This window comes from Choristoneura fumiferana, chromosome 24 (assembly GCF_025370935.1).
Source record: "Choristoneura fumiferana chromosome 24, NRCan_CFum_1, whole genome shotgun sequence".
Lineage (NCBI taxonomy): Eukaryota > Metazoa > Arthropoda > Insecta > Lepidoptera > Tortricidae > Choristoneura > Choristoneura fumiferana.
This window is the reverse complement of record NC_133495.1, coordinates 3,159,456-3,176,017: the sequence shown is the minus strand read 5'-3', so window position 1 is coordinate 3,176,017 and position 16,562 is coordinate 3,159,456. Positions and strand designations below refer to the sequence as shown.

At 37.2% G+C, this 16,562-nt stretch overlaps 1 protein-coding gene across 1 annotated transcript; it reads right to left on the bottom strand.

The window, feature by feature from the left end:
• Positions 1-49: 49 nt before the first annotated feature.
• LOC141441749 (uncharacterized) lies at positions 50-16,314 on the bottom strand. The gene is made up of 10 exons (XM_074106593.1): positions 15,860-16,314; positions 13,629-14,729; positions 12,759-13,118; positions 11,801-11,935; positions 9,370-9,462; positions 8,015-8,127; positions 6,667-6,735; positions 5,909-6,073; positions 4,880-5,001; positions 50-4,129 (listed from the first exon to the last, which is right to left on the bottom strand). Exons 1-10 carry the CDS (start codon positions 16,116-16,118, stop codon positions 3,925-3,927), a joined length of 2,622 nt encoding a protein of 873 aa, XP_073962694.1. The 5' UTR covers positions 16,119-16,314; the 3' UTR covers positions 50-3,924.
• Positions 16,315-16,562: the final 248 nt, after the last annotated feature.

Below are 16,562 nucleotides of genomic sequence, written 5' to 3'. Positions count from 1 at the left end.
TTTCATTTATCCTGCGCCCTAGGCTTAGTAATAAACAAATAAAACAATCTGATTATCAAAAACTTTTTATATAAAAAAAACTGGACACAATCTCGTGTTAAATTAAAAATATTCTAAAATCAAATGCAATTGTTGGAATAATCGACAAATAAAAGAGGGTACTAGCAAAATTGACAAAGACAATAATTAACACTAAATATTTACAACCGTTATGACAATCGTCTGAGGTACAGAATTCTTTGGTCTAGTCTAAGCTAAAGACCGACCAATGACCCTGAGGAGTATACTACGAGACACTTAAGTAAAATATGGCCAATTACGGATGGTTGGCCGGCTTATAATAAACTAAGATCACAGTATAAACCGAGTATGTAATGTACACAATAACGCGCCGTTTGAACTTTTAGAAACACGTGCTAACTGAACCGGCGAAAGTTGTATATTACTGGGTTTATACTGTGCCAAGGCACTAGACTGGCCAAAATAAGAAAGACAACATTGAATTAAAATGTTAAGTAAAGTAAAACAGCAGCAGTGGCATACAGAAAATAAATAGCATTCGTGTAGAAAATTACAGAATACTGGATATATTTTACAAGTAAAAACACAGAATTCATCAAAATGTAAAAGAAAAATATCAAAAAATAGCGTCGCAACATCTAAACATATTTGTCACGGACCTAATAGAATTGGAATCAAAATAATTAGACGAAAGTTAGTTTTTAATTTTTAACGACATTTAAAGCAGCGTTTCCACCAATAATGTGCGAGTAATGTGTTTTTTATCGAATAGAAACGCTTCATTAATCTATCCTCGCACAGCACATCTCTGGTGGAAACAGCTGAGCGGAACGAGGCGAGGTAAATGAAGCGTTTCTATTGGCTTATGAAAAACATTCCTCGCTACACATCCTCGCGCATCTCAGGTGGAAACGCTGCTTAAGTGTGGTCGGCAGATGCTACTATTTTGGCGTCTATACCATAGGTACGTTATTCTCGTGAGGTTTATCAAGGTAATTTTACTTCCTTCATAATTCTTCAAAAAGTTAAATTGCATTCTATGTAGTACAGAGAACATTTTTCATTGAAAAAAAAAACTATCACACTACTTGGTAGTGTAATGTCATACTTAGAATTAAAAAAATCGTATCTCAAAATCGATTGATTATAAGTGAACTTTAGTCACTCACTTTAGTTGACATTTTTCATTTGAGATGCTTTTCTTAAAGTAGTGCCACAAGTAGAAACAGAAAAAAGAAAAGCAATATATTTCATTACTATTCTACAATCGTACACACACGCGAATTTAAACATTAATTAAACATATAAGCGTATCACTTTAATATTACGAGTAGATCCAATAGGAAATGCGCCGAGCTTTCAAGAAAAGGTAAATTAACAATAGTAATTACCGTCAAAAACTAAAACGAGGATTTTTTACTTTTAAAAGCCCTGACACATCTGGAGAGAGCATTTTCAATTAAAAACTATCATTTACTAACTTACAATTTAAGTTTTTTATATAAAAATAACTTGCAGGTAGAAAGATAAAAAGTAGAATAAAACAATCTATTAAAAATGTATTAGCAAAGAAATCAAAAATCTTCATATTTACTTAAGCATCAGTGGAGAATTACTGTTTTTAACTAAATTTCTTTTTACCTACAATTTATCCACAATAAATTAAGATAACAAAAAAGAATCAAAAACTTATCTTGCACGCACAATCTTATCAACAAATTGGCACTTTTATGAGACGTAATTTACGTAGCTGTCTAAAATTTTAAAAAGTTCTAAAAAAATAGGTAACTATCTCTAAAAACGCGTGCTGTCGCGCTAATTATTATTCTTAGTATAATTATGCCAACTGATAATTTATTTCTAGTCATCCAACATTAATTTATTGAATTACGCTTTACTTTGCGGAGGTCCTTGTAAATGAGCTACAAACAATTACTTCGCTCACCCGCGACCTTATGGCTATGGCTATACAACAAATGTATGTGTTGCTCTGGAGATGAACTCTAGGTAAGTTCGAAACGCGTCATTGTAGTGTAGTGGTGGTGATGGTTAGGTTGTGTGATTTGTGTGTTCTTAGAGTGTGGAGGTGGAGGAGCTACATGAACACATTTATTGTATAGAATAGACAGCTATCATAAGGTCGCGGGTGAGCAATAGATAGCATTGACACAACGAACTAGTTTTTTTTTAAATCTATTACTAAGAATAATATTTAAAATTAACTCTAAACGCGACAGTTGCGCATCTAAAGAAAAACGGTCAAAATTGGACGTTTTGAGTCCTTGGTAAATTACGAAAAACTACATATAAATATACAAAACAAGTATTCGACGACTAAACTTTATTTGGTCCCGTATAGTGCTAGCAGCTATGATTCGCTTTGTTAAAGTACGTCGCGTTTTTAAATCAACTTGACGGAAACATTAGATAAAACAAATAAATAAATAGTTAAGATCTTTGTCGCAATATACCTGTGAAACTTGAACACAAGTCGTCACTCCATTTGTAGTGAGAAATGTTTCACAGAAAATTTGATAATGGCATCGCTGCCTAACATAATAAGTATCAGCCATTATGACGGTGTAAGTCTTTTGTAACTTTTCATACTTGTACAGTCGAGTGCATAAATATACAGCCATAGCGACTAATATATGTATACAATGACGGTATGGTTCGGCATAAAGGTGTATAGATATTTTTAAACTCTTGTTAACGTACACATATTTATGGCCTTGACTGTACAAAACTATCAATAAAGCTAATTATTATTATTAAGGCGTGGGCCAATGTCAGTTACAATAACATTGATACGGTTGATTCTACAGAACGCCAACAGTAACATACTTACCAGCAGCAAGAAAATCTAGTTAGTTACATGTTCGACATTGTAGCCCGGAAAAAAAGTCAACTGGTAACTAACTACAGTTCTTACTGTCAAATATACTTTCATTTTTAAATTTAAGGCACTGTCGGATTAACCGTCTTGCAAGTTCTAATACACTTCATTTGGTTATTACGCTTGGTATTTTTACACATTTGTTTGAAGCTTAGACCACACCAATCGATCGATCGTCGCTCAATCGTTGTAGTAGAAACTGTCTACCAATATAAACCAATCCATGCTAATCTATCAACGAAAGACCGATTGGTGTGGTAGATATTATCGATTTATCACCAACATTCCAATCCACCAATCCATTCTCATCTCATCTATCAACAATAAACCAATTGTTGCAGTAGAAACATTCGAATAACCCATTCGCTCATCAATCGATTAGTGTGATACACACCGCCATAGCATAACCTTCATAAATTTAGTTTTTTTCCTGCCATCATGTTTTTAGTTTAGCTGCAAATGTTACATTTTCCCCTACAATACCCAATGCCATGGAATTTTTAAAACCGAAACTAAAAGTTATGCGAGATTATCAACGTATTTATGTTTATAAAACATGTGAATACACATCGTCACTACTTTAGAAAAAACTCTTACCTCAAAATAGATAATTTTTCCAAAGTGAACTTTATGCACATTATGTCAAGGTTCAATTTTGTTGACATATTGATTTTAGATACGAGATTCTTTCAAAGTAGTGACGATATGTATAATTTCAACCGTAGAGCTAATGAAAAATACGCGGTAACGCCACCAAGGCGTGTAACTGATCCAAATGGTGCGGACAAGCTGACAATGCTTACTAAAGCTCAAAACACACAGGACGGGTGCGGGTCGGGAGTGCAGCGGATCTATTTACATGGCTGTATGTGAAAAACATCACACCGCAACGCCCGCGGACGACCCGCCTCACGCCCGCTGTCGGTGTGCTGTTTATATCCACATAAATAGGCCCGCCGCATTCCCGACCCGCACCCGTCCTCTGCGTGTTTGCTACATGGGTAAATTTAATCCAAATAGACATAGAACCGGTCAGTCCCGCAGTATTTAGTGGCCAGGGCTTTCCCGGGCGGGGTGGGGGCGCTGAAGGCCATGTCGGTAGGCCGTAGGGCTGCGCCGTAGAGGAACGAGGCGCGGCCGCAGTCCAGGAGGCGGGAGGCCACGCCGCGCCGCCGGTACGACGGGTGCGTCCAGATGCGGGACACTCCACACCTGATGGACACATACATCATTTATTGATTGGGAACAATTGTGAAAAACATAGCGAACAAAACATACAGGGAATAAAAACATTTCCAGTTTGTACAGTCGCCATTAAATGCTCGTTTGCCTGTTGCATAAAAAAAAGATATTCAGGAGTGGCCAAGGTGATCAAAAATATCCAAGCATGAACTCTAATGCCTTGAGAATAAAGTGCATGTTCCGATATTTCTGATGACCTCGGCCGCTCCGAAGTATCTAAACGATGTACAATACAATTTACAACTATATGCAACATTTATGTTGCTAAATTCCATAATTCATAAAAAATATCAACACCATGGCCCAGACAGATGGTTAAACAGACCTGGTGGGTATAGGTAGTGCCACGAGAGTTGAAGTGAATGATTTCACACACAGGTATGTGAAGACCTGATTGCTTAAAAGGAGAATGGATGAGTGAATGACAAAATTCCACTATCACATGATATGTTTTTGTGTGCCTGACCTCAACTCTGGTGGTACAGTCACCAGCACCAATATCTGACACAACAAGCGTGCATAAATATTTGATACGACTCTATTTCTAGGGCCGGGAGGACGTGTTAGATATTTTTGCACGTTCCGCTGTGGCAGATATTAATGCTGGTGACTGTACTTACATATAACATTGATTTATAGAGCGTCTCACCGTGCGATACGCATGGTCAGTGTACCTAAAGTAACGTAGATACCAAATTATATTTAAAGGAGACTACTCACATGACGGGATAGTCTTCAGTGGTGCAGCAGTCGGGGTCTCCTGGTATGAGCTTGAACGCACGCGTCTTTGGCTCCAGTATCGCGCACCCCGCTATCTGCTTCTTGTCTATGTATAGGTATGCCTGCGTAAAAAGGAATCAGTCAAGTTGGGATTTCATGTAGAACTTTACGGGTATTTGTTTATTTTTTAAAGCTTGACAATGCGTATTGAACAGAAAAACTATCTTTAATCTACCTTTACATATAACAGTTATATAGGTTTGAAATTCGAACCTGGTAGTAAAAATTGCAAGCATTTTTCTAAGCAAAATCATTAATGACTCCTGAATTACGGGACAGAATAACAAACACTTAAAGCGAAACGCACAAAGAGGGCGGCTGCGGGTCGGGTCGTTCCCGAAGCGTGAGCCGCGCGGTTCGTTGTATTCACAGAGAGCGGGTCGGATCGGGGACGGGCGATACAAACACCGGCCGTTGCCGCTCGGCCCGCGCGCTGTTCGTGACGACGGATGACGGCCGACGCGCGTGGTGATCACGCCGGCCGTCGGTGTGAGTGATGTCGTCCATGTGCCGCCGTGTGTTGTAGTTGTTGTAAAGTTGATTGATCGATTTATAACCAGGAGTCGGACGGATTAGCGTAATTGTTCGTAATATTCTGGACATGACTCCAAAATTAAATAATATTTTAGTCAATTTATTTACTTCGTTTCTAGAAGTTAAATTTGAATTTCTGGAGTTAACAATTAACATGTAGGTACTCTCAAAATAATTACCTTAGTAAAATTTTAATAAAAGTACCAGGTTTTGACGTAAAAATAGGAATAGACTGACTACAGCAAATTTGGTAAACATATTGTTTATTCCTTTTTATAAATCTACATTAGAAGAAATCTTTGTGTTATTTATTTATTTAGGAATCAAAATTAAATCTCAGGTAAGAGATGACTAATTATTGCATTAATTTTGGAATCATGTCCACATGATTGCTAACAATGAGACTAATCCGTCCGATCCCTGTTCACAACTAACCGTGTATGTGTGCGTGTCCCTTGGCAGGTCAGCGCTGTACCCGAGCTGTACGTGGACGACGCGCGCGAGCAGCGCCGCGACGCGCCGCCAGTTCTGCTCGCCGCCGCGCACGCGCACGCAGCGGGCGGACTCCCAGCGCCCCACCACGCATTCTTCCTTCCAGCCCTGCATAATTTCAATTTTTCTTAAAAAACAAAACGCACATAAAAATAAATATCATGGGACACTTGACAATTGACCTAGTCCCAAACCAAGCAAAGCTTGTACTATGGATACTAGGCATTAGGCAACGGATAAATATACTTATATAGATAAATATATACTTAAATACATATTAAACATCCAAGACCCGCGAACAAACATTCATATTATTCATACAAATATCTGCCCCGGCCAGCAGCCGGCGGCCGGGATTGATTAAAGAAATCAATTTTATATTATACTGGCTTCTAACAGTTATATAACTTCTTTGTTTTCTCATAACCTTGGATTTTTTTTTATTACAGGAACAAATAAATGGTTGGTGGTCAATAAATAAATATTCCATAGTTTTTTTACACATATTACAAACAAGACAATGTGCAAAACCTACAAATCCCTATCTTTAAACTTAAGTTTAGTCGTCGACCGTCCGATTACTCTATTTATAATGTTTTTAAAGTTACTTTAGTACACCAAATGCGACTATGTCAGCCTCCAGTCTCACATTTTGTTTTTAATATATACATTGTTGGCATTTAAATAGTCAAGGTACTCACAATGAATTTAAGCACGTCTGTCGCGTTATGATGCACCAAATGATCATGCTCGTCCTGAGGATCTCCAATCTGCAAAAAAAAAATATTTACAGTCAACTAAAGAATATGTTGATACCTACACACATATTACAAATCCCTATCTTTAAACTTACAGACATATTTATAATTTTTTTGAAAGTTACTTTAGTACACCAAATGCGACTGTGTCAGCCTCCAGTCTCACATTTTGTTTTTAATATATACATTGTTGGCTAAGCACGTCTGTCGCGTTATGATGCACCAAATGATCATGCTCGTCCTGAGGATCTCCAATCTGCAAAAAAAAAATATTTACAGTCAACTAAAGAATATGTTGATACCTACAGATATATTATTAAACTTTGATACCCTATTGTGTTTTAAGACAAATGGCATTGAATCTTTACAGCAGGCGTGTGCTGCAGTTCCCACGCGGGTCCAGTATGGATTGGGAACTTTACAAACACCATAAAATTGCTTCACAGACATATACTGGGTTTCTCACGATTTTCTTTACCGAACAGCTCATAGTTACATCAGTGTCTCATCTGGCGAATCACTACACTTACCTAAAACGTAGTGATTATATACTCTTTGACACTTACCATGATTTTCACTACCACTACCATACCATTGCCATTTGTCATAAAATTATATACAACCCTGCTGTTTTCAGGTTTTTTTTTTATATGTCGTCTTACATAATGCAATAAGTTAGGCCAGGTTAGTTTAATATCAGTTCTGAAGAAAATACTGTGTCAAATAAATTATACGCTATTTTTTCTAACACGATTCAAATTACATATAATGATTATGTAACTTTGTGAGGCGGTAACTATTTGTTTATTTTTTCCAACAGAGATATAATGCTTGAAAAAATGAAATCACATTAAAAATAAGTTACTACATAGGCACTATGTTATATTAACTTATTTTCTTTAATGAACGCCTTTACAATGTTGTGTCAATAGGCCGCAATTGCTAGAGGTGAGGGTTATCGTTATTATTAATTTGCAAGACTGTTCGTCAGAGTCGGAAAGTGACACTCCAAGTGTTGAATAAATTATATTTTAAAATTTAAATAATATTTTCAGTTCGATAGCGTAACGTTTAAATCAACAAATATTGCTAATTCCCACTTTTAGCACTTTATAGGTACATGCAAAAGTATCGATAGTTTGCGTAACAGTAGGAGACTAGTTGCGTCAGTTTGGCATCTGTCATTTGAATCGTGTTAGAAAAAATAGATTATACTTTAGACAAATTAAAATTATGGATAACGATACATAAGGCCTAATGAAATTCGGGCAAACGATAGAGAATCCCTCACCTGGTAAATAACACCGCACTCGGTACACTGCGTCGCTCCGAACCGCTTCTGGCCCGCATCGATAACGTATTGGTTGCTGCCGCCCTTCAATAACGACCTCTTGCCTTTGGTAGCTGAGACAAAAAAGAGTGCTGTTCAATTTGTATAAAAAAAAATCTATATTAACGTTCTTACTAACAACGTATTCAGCACAGAGGTAGGTTTGGAGACACGACGTTATTATAAGTTACTGTGCGTGCAAGTGTGCGTGTCGCAGGTGGTAGGACCTTGTGCAAGGTCCGCCCGGATTGCTACCACCATCTTGCTCGCTAATCGTGCCGTGAAGCGGCAGTGCTTGCACTGTTGTGTTTCGGCGTGGAGAGTAAGACAGCCGGTGAAATTACTGGCACTTGAGGTATCCCATCTAAGGCCTCTAGGTTGGCAACGCATCTGCATTACCCCTGATGTTGCAGATGTTTATGGGCGGTGGTGATGTCTTACCATCAGGAGACCCACTTGCTCGTTTGCCATCCAGTAGAATAAAAAAAAAAAAGTATTTTGCATGGAGACGGTGAATATACTATAACTTGGGGCGGTTTTAGCTCGGCTTTTATAAATAAAATAAATTATGATATATAGATATTGTAAATAGTATTTTGTATGCAAATAATAACAGACTTTAAAACTATCAAGTGACGTTGCGGACTTTTGTGGCTTTACGGACTTCGGCGAGTGTTATAAGTAATATCGAAGTCGGCTTCATTGAGGCATAATATTCACTAATGGTTCTCCAGACTTAATGCTACACAATAGAACAAATAAACTACGGCCTTGGTGACATTCACTATATTGGAAGGTTTTGCAACTTTACATAATAAAGTGCTCATTTAATCGCACATTTTTTTTCTTATAGACCACTTGCAAAGTTTTCTGATAATCTAATTAACGAACTAATTAGATTTTTTAAGACACTAGCCTATTAAGGCTATAGCAGCGTTTCCCATTTGCCGGGTCGCGATGCGGTACCGGGCCATCAAAATAAAATACCGGCTCGCAACATTCGCGCCTTGTTTTAATAATAATACCTACTATCGATCATCACATCGTAAATATTCGTAAAAGTAAAACGTAAAAGTATTTAGCGAATCACGAAGGGGCGGTGTGAAAATTACCGGGGCATGGCAGAACAATGTTTGGAAAACACATAAAAAGAATAAATTTATTTGCTAAAAGTCAGCTCAACTAGAAAAATAAGAAAATTTTACATAATCTTATATACTTACTAAATAGGAACAGAAAAGAAGCATTGTGCCGCAGAAGCAAAAAGGGCCAAACTCAGCGTGTTGTGTGTCGATAGTAAGAATATAGTTATGTACCTTTAGAGCTAGGTGTACTGGATCCAGGGTTAGGTTTGCTGAAGATAGGGAACAGTTTATCCGCATTGTCATTCGTCGGCTCCGTCTCTGGTGCTAAAACAATACGAAACGTATGGTCAATGACTTTAATTCATGAGCCACAATGGACCCATTTCACAGTAAACGTCATAGTGACATCGCATTAATTAAAAAGGAAAATCGTAATGATTTTTCTTTGAAAAGGTTCCATGGTGGTCCATGAATTCCGTACTTACGGTTGTGGTAACTGCAGATAAGGAAAACTAGGTATTAAGGACGGAATTTGCGAAACGAGGGTTCTGTACCTGTCGGTATACAAAACATAGAAGAGTTAAAAAACCCTCGACATTCTCATTTCAAAGTTCAATGTCTCAAAAATGCATGAACCGTTTTTTATCAAACATTGAAAAAAAATGCTTAATCTTACGAGTAGATTAATAATCCATACCTGAAACGTTTAGGTAATTAACAAAATGTAAACAAAATTCAGCTGCCAGATTTGATACATTCAAGGATTTTAAACATTTTACTTATCTGTCATTGTAATACAAACTGAGAAATGTTAATGTTTAAATAGTTACAGGGGGGAATTTCAATATTTAAGACCCTAATTGACGTTGTTTTGTTTACATTTAGTTAATTACCTAACGTTTCAAGTAAAGCAATAGCCAATTCGACAGTTATAGCCTATATACGTCCCAGCCAGGCCTCCTCTCAGAATGAGAGGCTTGGGCAGTAGTTCCCAAGTGCGGATTGGGAACTTCACACACACCATTGAATTGCTTCGCAGGTTTATGCATCCTGTCCTTTAAAGCTCGTGGTAAACATGTTTCGCACATGAATTAAAACTCAGAAGTTTCACGAGCTTAAGAGCCATAGGTACTCGGCCAATTCGACAGTTAAAAAAAAGTAATTAATCTAGCAATAGCAAGAAGTGCCAAGGGATATTTGTTATGCCAACATAGTTTTAAACATTTCAATTTAGGCATGTTACTCCTCAGTCAAAACGTCAATCTAGGTATAATGAGAATCCAAGACTTCTGATGCATGTATTTGCTATCGTACGACATTGACATTATATACAGAGTAGAAAGAAAAGACTATGAAACGAAAAAAAAATGCAAAACTGAGAGACACCAAGCCCAAAAAACTACAGAGACAAATAACAAATAAAAATACGTCACTCATGATTTACATTATTTCCTTTCAAATGTCAATGTTCATTGACAGATGTAATAAATGCAGTTAAAAACATGTCATAACTGGACACATTTTGTTGCAACTTAGTATAGTAACGCCTCCAGTTTTGCCCATTTCATGACAAAGTCCACATGCTATTTATGTTTTACATAAATTAAAATTTACTTTATTGTGTATGAAATTGGTTAGGCTGCTACGTTACACAATACCTACGTCATGGTAACCCTGTTTGAACCGTGGATAGGGTTGCTTAACCAAAGGATGCCTTTATTACTTTTACGATTAATAACCCTCTGTGTTTCAAGGCTATATGAACTGTAATGGACACAATTTTTCTCGGTGTGTGTAGGGTAAATTGTCAATTACTGGCCACCTTATACTAAAAATGAATTCTATTTATAGGTGACCAGAAATAATTTTTAGTGGCCAGTAATTGACAACTTATAGGCTTATACTAAAAATTAACTCTGTTTATTATTATTATTAAAGCTTTATATATCCATACAGTACAATAAGTTTATATATAAATTTTTAATTGATAAGTAGTTTACTGTTATGGCCCCTATTGGGTAGAAGCCTCCTCCATCTCTCTGAACAAACAAACAAAAAAATCTGTTTATAGGTAACTAGAATTCATTTGTAGTATAAGGTGACCACGTATCCAACGGTGGCCAGTAATTGACGATTTACCCTATTATCACAAGAACGCCCTTCGCTACAGTACGCACCAACCCCCTTATTCATAAACGACAATCAAACCTATTTTAGTTAAAATGCCGCTAAAATTCGTTTGTCCTTATCTGTCACTTCGACATTTGTATTTGTTAGAAAGGGACAAAGCATTTGTTAGTTAACATAGGCTTGTTAAGTTTTAATGAATAAGGGGGGGGCTAGTTTCTGGCTCAGGTGAGGAAGCTTGCGAGTAATTGCCATTCCAGCCGAGACTAATTATTTCTCAAAAATGGTGAATAATTCTGAATAGAACCCTCACAAATAAACTTGCTTTTCAGTTGAGACAACACTCGGCTTGCGAGTTCTCTTTTTAAAATGAACGCATAAACCATTGTAAAGCATCAATTTCCAGGGGGTGAACGCATAATACATATAAAGCATCAATTTCCTCCCCTGGGTACGCCCATGATCATGATGGCTATAAACACAAATAAAATATCAAGTGTTCAAAATACTTTTCGAATAGTCTTGTTACGCTTACCTGTGTTGATTTGTGGCTCATTCACAGCACACCCTTGAGTGTTATCGGCCTGAGTCATCAGGAGTATCTGTTCATCCAACATCTTCAGTTCACGTTCGATCTCGTCCAGATCCGGCAGCTCTTCTTGAGTTGGCGCTAAAACATCACGTTTAAACACAGAACTATAATAATCCTACTAATATTATAAATGCGAAATTTAGTGCGTGCTTGCGTTTGCTACTCCTTCATATACAATTATTATAGTTGTTTTTCATTAATTATGCGTATTAGCCTGTAAGGTATTTAATGTAATATTTAAAAAGAGACAACGAAATTTGGTATGCAGAAACGGGCATCTGGAATAATACATAGGCTACTTTTTATATCAATATTTCCACGGGATTGGGATAAAATCTTGAAATCTCAAATGATAGGATTAGACAAAATTGGCGCGAGTGTCTTGTATGCTAACATTAATGAAATTCACCTGTGAAGACCTGACTTAACATAGATTATTTATTCGACATTTAAAAGTGCTTGTTGTGGTCTATACTTCGTTTTTTTTAGCATTAGAAAAAGGGTAAACAATTTTGATGAGTCTTTTTACTGAAAAATGTTTTACAAAAAAAGTACTAACTATTACTTATGATACCACCAGCATGTAAATGGTCGTATGTCTTTGCTAATTGTTACTATTTGCTGTGGCTTATTTTTCAAAAGTGTTTTTCAATAAAAAGACGTCAAGATCGCTCACCTTCTTTCTAATGCTAAAAAAAACGAAGTACAAGGGGCTATTTCACCATCCATTGGTGTTAACTAGTGGTTAGGTGTGATGCCGTCTCTATTTGTTTTGTTCGAATAGACGGAGACGGCATCACATTTAACCGTCAGTTAACACTAATCAATGGATGGTGAAACAGCCCCTAAATTTTATAAAACTACTTTGACTTTGATTGATCGGGACACTCCAATTCCTTACCTGTCACAGCATTTTCATCAACAAGTATAAACCCTCCATCAACAGGCAAGAACTTAGCATTTGGCACCTCTCCATGACTAGTCTTATGCAGTTCCGTCATCATCACATCAGCATCAGCTGGCTTCTGAGGAGCATCGGCCCCCAGTTCAATAATAACTGCCTCCCCATCTGGTACATTTTCTCCAGATACAGGGATGGCAGTCACTGGCTGGAAGATCTGATTGGTCTCCGCGATGACTGTGCTGTTGAAACATGGGAGCTCTGGTCGATGGATCTCAGATTCCGGGACTTCTTCTTCCGTCCATTGACTGAGAAGAGCTTCTATGGTTTGCCTTTCTTTGTCAAAGGGATCGGCTTTGTCTGGAATGCAAGTTATTTAAGTGTTAATGTTTGTTTATCAGTTTTATCTTTTAAATAATTCTATTTATTTGTTATATTCATTTTATTATTAACAAATGGTGTGGAAACACCTGTTTTTAACAACTGTATGTTGTGATTGCATTAACTTAGGAGTTTGATTTTTTTACTGCTTCAAGGAGTAGCAGACTTGAGTATTTGATATTATTATCAGCTTTGCACCTCCATGCTCTCCAAAAAGGGTCTTGACAGACGGATGAAACATACAGACAAGCAAACAAATGGACAAGAAAGTGTTTCGTTTTACCAGCTGAGGTATGGAACCTAAGAAAAAATGCAAAGAAAGATTTATCTTTAATAATTAGACTACCTCTAATTAGATTACATGTATACCCTTTAGGGTATACATGTAAAAGATCAACAACTTATGTAGTATTATGATCGCGAGCAGCTATATTACAATTGTGAAGTTTCACAATTACAATCTGGTCATTGAACTATAAAATTGCTTACCTTTCTCATCAATTTCTTGTGACGAATTTTGACTTAGCATAGAAACATTGTTCATACTCAAATTGTTGGCAGAAACATTTGAAACTCTGCTGTTATTCAAAATAGCTGTGTCAGACTTATTAATGTATGGATTGTTTTTGTTTGCCAACATTTTATTTTTAGACACTTTGGGCTTTCTTATTCTGTGTCTAACTCCTAAATTAATCTGGCCTGAATTCTTCTTGCGTCGATGTGCGTGTGAGTGTGTAAACAGGCGGCGGCGGTGTGTGCTGGTAACTTCAATAGCATTCGACAGTTTAGTTGTGATAGTGGCATTTAAATCTGGATTGCTTTTACCATAGAAGCACTTAGCAGAAAGAATTTCTTTCAACTTATCACTGTTGAAAAGCGATAGACGAGCTTTAGAAGCCGGATTAGCGTCTAATTTAGGATGTTTAGACACAGGCCCGTACTCAGTAACGCTATTGTTCCGAAGCCTTTTGTGACTCTTCTCACTATCACAAGACTCGGGGCTCTCGGCTATCTCAACAACGGAGCGCCTGTTGTGGCCCAACTTCGGCGGCGACACGTTAGCTTCCGTCGTGTTGGGCGTTTTCAACATTTGCGTTGGCGACAGAATGCTCATATCCATTTTTGTTAAGCAAACAACAGCATTTTTAAGTGGCGGCGTTGTGACATTCTTTTTCTGTTCTAGTAGAATGCCTTTGAAACTTTGAAATTTCGGCGTCAATTTCTGTTTTCTAACAGATCGCCTGACAGATTTTGTTGGTGTGTTTTCTTTGGTATCTGTACCAGAGTCTGTGTCAAAATTGAGGTCCTTTAAAGAGCTGCTGCAGCTCTCGGTATCAGCTATTAGGGATGCAAGGCTTTTTCTGGCCTTGCTGGAGGTTGATGAGGTTGTGTGTATACTGGTACAGGAGTGGGTGGATGAAGGGGTTCCAGGGTGGTTCTGCATGTGAGGAGTGACTGGAGTGGAGAGGGAGCCTGAGTTTTTGTCGGGACATGAGTATCTAGTCTGGTACTTGTTTAGTGTGAAAGGAGACTTGATGAAGTTCTTGAGGTCATTGGATTCCTTGAGAAGTTTTGAGCTTCTGGTTCCATCTGCATAAATAAAAAAGGAAAATTTAAAAAGTTCAATTTATTACTTAACTATTAGTGAATCAAGGTTAGCTTGTACATTTTTGTAGCAACAACCGGATAGCCAAGTGGTTAGAGAACCTGACTATGAAGCTTGAGGTCCCAGGTTTGATTCCCGTCCAGGGCAGATATTTGTATGAATAATACACGTGTTTGTTCTCAGGTCTTGGATGTTTAATCTGTATTTAAGTTTGTGTTTATCTATATAAGTATGTTTATCCATTGCCTAGTATCCATATAGTACAAGCTTTGTTTTGTTTGGGACCTAAGTAGGTCAATTGGTGTCAGATGTCCCATGTTTTTTTTTTTACCCAACTGCAAGAGACTATTTTTTAAATTATAGTATGATCAATTAATTCAAAATTTTTGGTATGAATGGGTACTCACAAAAATCAGTGAAAAATACAAGGTTTTCTTGTACAGTCAAGCGCAAAAATAAGTATCTATTCAAACCACTCAAAAATATGTTACTACAGCCTTATTGCTTCGGAATAAGAGTCTGTGGTACTTATTTTTGAAACTGAAAAGTACATATTTTTACACTTGACTGTACATGAGCTAGGCAGTGTTCATTGATTTTGGAATAAACAACAACAAAGTAACAAAGAAAATGTACATGCTGCTACCTAGTTGACCTTGTTATACAAAAAAAAACTGCTTTGATCAATGGTGAAATAAAATATGTCAGGCTTTTCTTTATTATTTCCAACTTAACAACAATTTATACATGGAGCATTTTATAAAATTTTGAAAACAAACATTGCTCATGAAGGTTACCTAACCTTACTAAGAGTGAATTCTTTTTTTTTGTATTCCAAGTACCTATGAACAAAATACATGGGTGGTTACAACCTTAATAACACCTTATATTCTGCAGTTGTAAAACTAATAGCTAATGAGGTCAATTATTATGATACTAATTATGTCAGTTCATTCATCACACATTGTTGTAAAGAGGTTTTGTCACAGTAGATACATTCATCAACATGCTCAATAAACTGAAGAATTAGGAGTTTCCACCTACTTTTGCAGTTCTCGAGTAACTCTACAATCGAGATAATCCAATCAAATACAAGATTTACTAAGTAACTCACGCCAGTTCCTCCGTTCAGGCGTCTTGGGTACGCCTGGGTCTACCTCGTCTCCAGAGCTCGAATCCAGGGTGCTGATAATGCCTAGGTCGCAGTCATCGCTGTCGCTCTCACTATCAACCACGGGCAGCCGCCGGTGCTTAGTCAAAGACTCCCTAGACGCCTCAGCCTCACTATGGAACAAGCTCTTTTTCCTCTCCGACATTTTCGGCGTATGAGTGTGAGGAAGCCGCGAAGAGCGACGCGGCGTTATCGCAGACATGTTTCACACACTACGAGTTGAAATACTAGTCCTTAATTAACACTTGGTTGGTCTAACGCGCGTCGAGTTACATGACCAACTGACTGTTGGAGACGTTCAAATGCAATTACTAACTCGAATTACAAAATATTTACGAAATATCATTAATTATTGTAACCATAAGTTCATTAAGAATAATAACACGATGAGTAATAGCCAAAAACACACAAAAAAGTATCTAAAAAACGTGTAAACGCAACTCAGTTAAACGTGGCGGAGCAAGTCTAGCAACATTGTTGTTGGCGCGTAAAACATCTGTCACGAATGACGGTATTTTTTTTTTTTTTTGTAATTTTATGGCCTGGTTACTAGACCTTTAAGCAAGTCTTTTTTTCATGTTGTCATATCAGTTATTTCTTTATTGGTAACACCATTTATTAAACGTCACGTAAGTCATTCACTTCA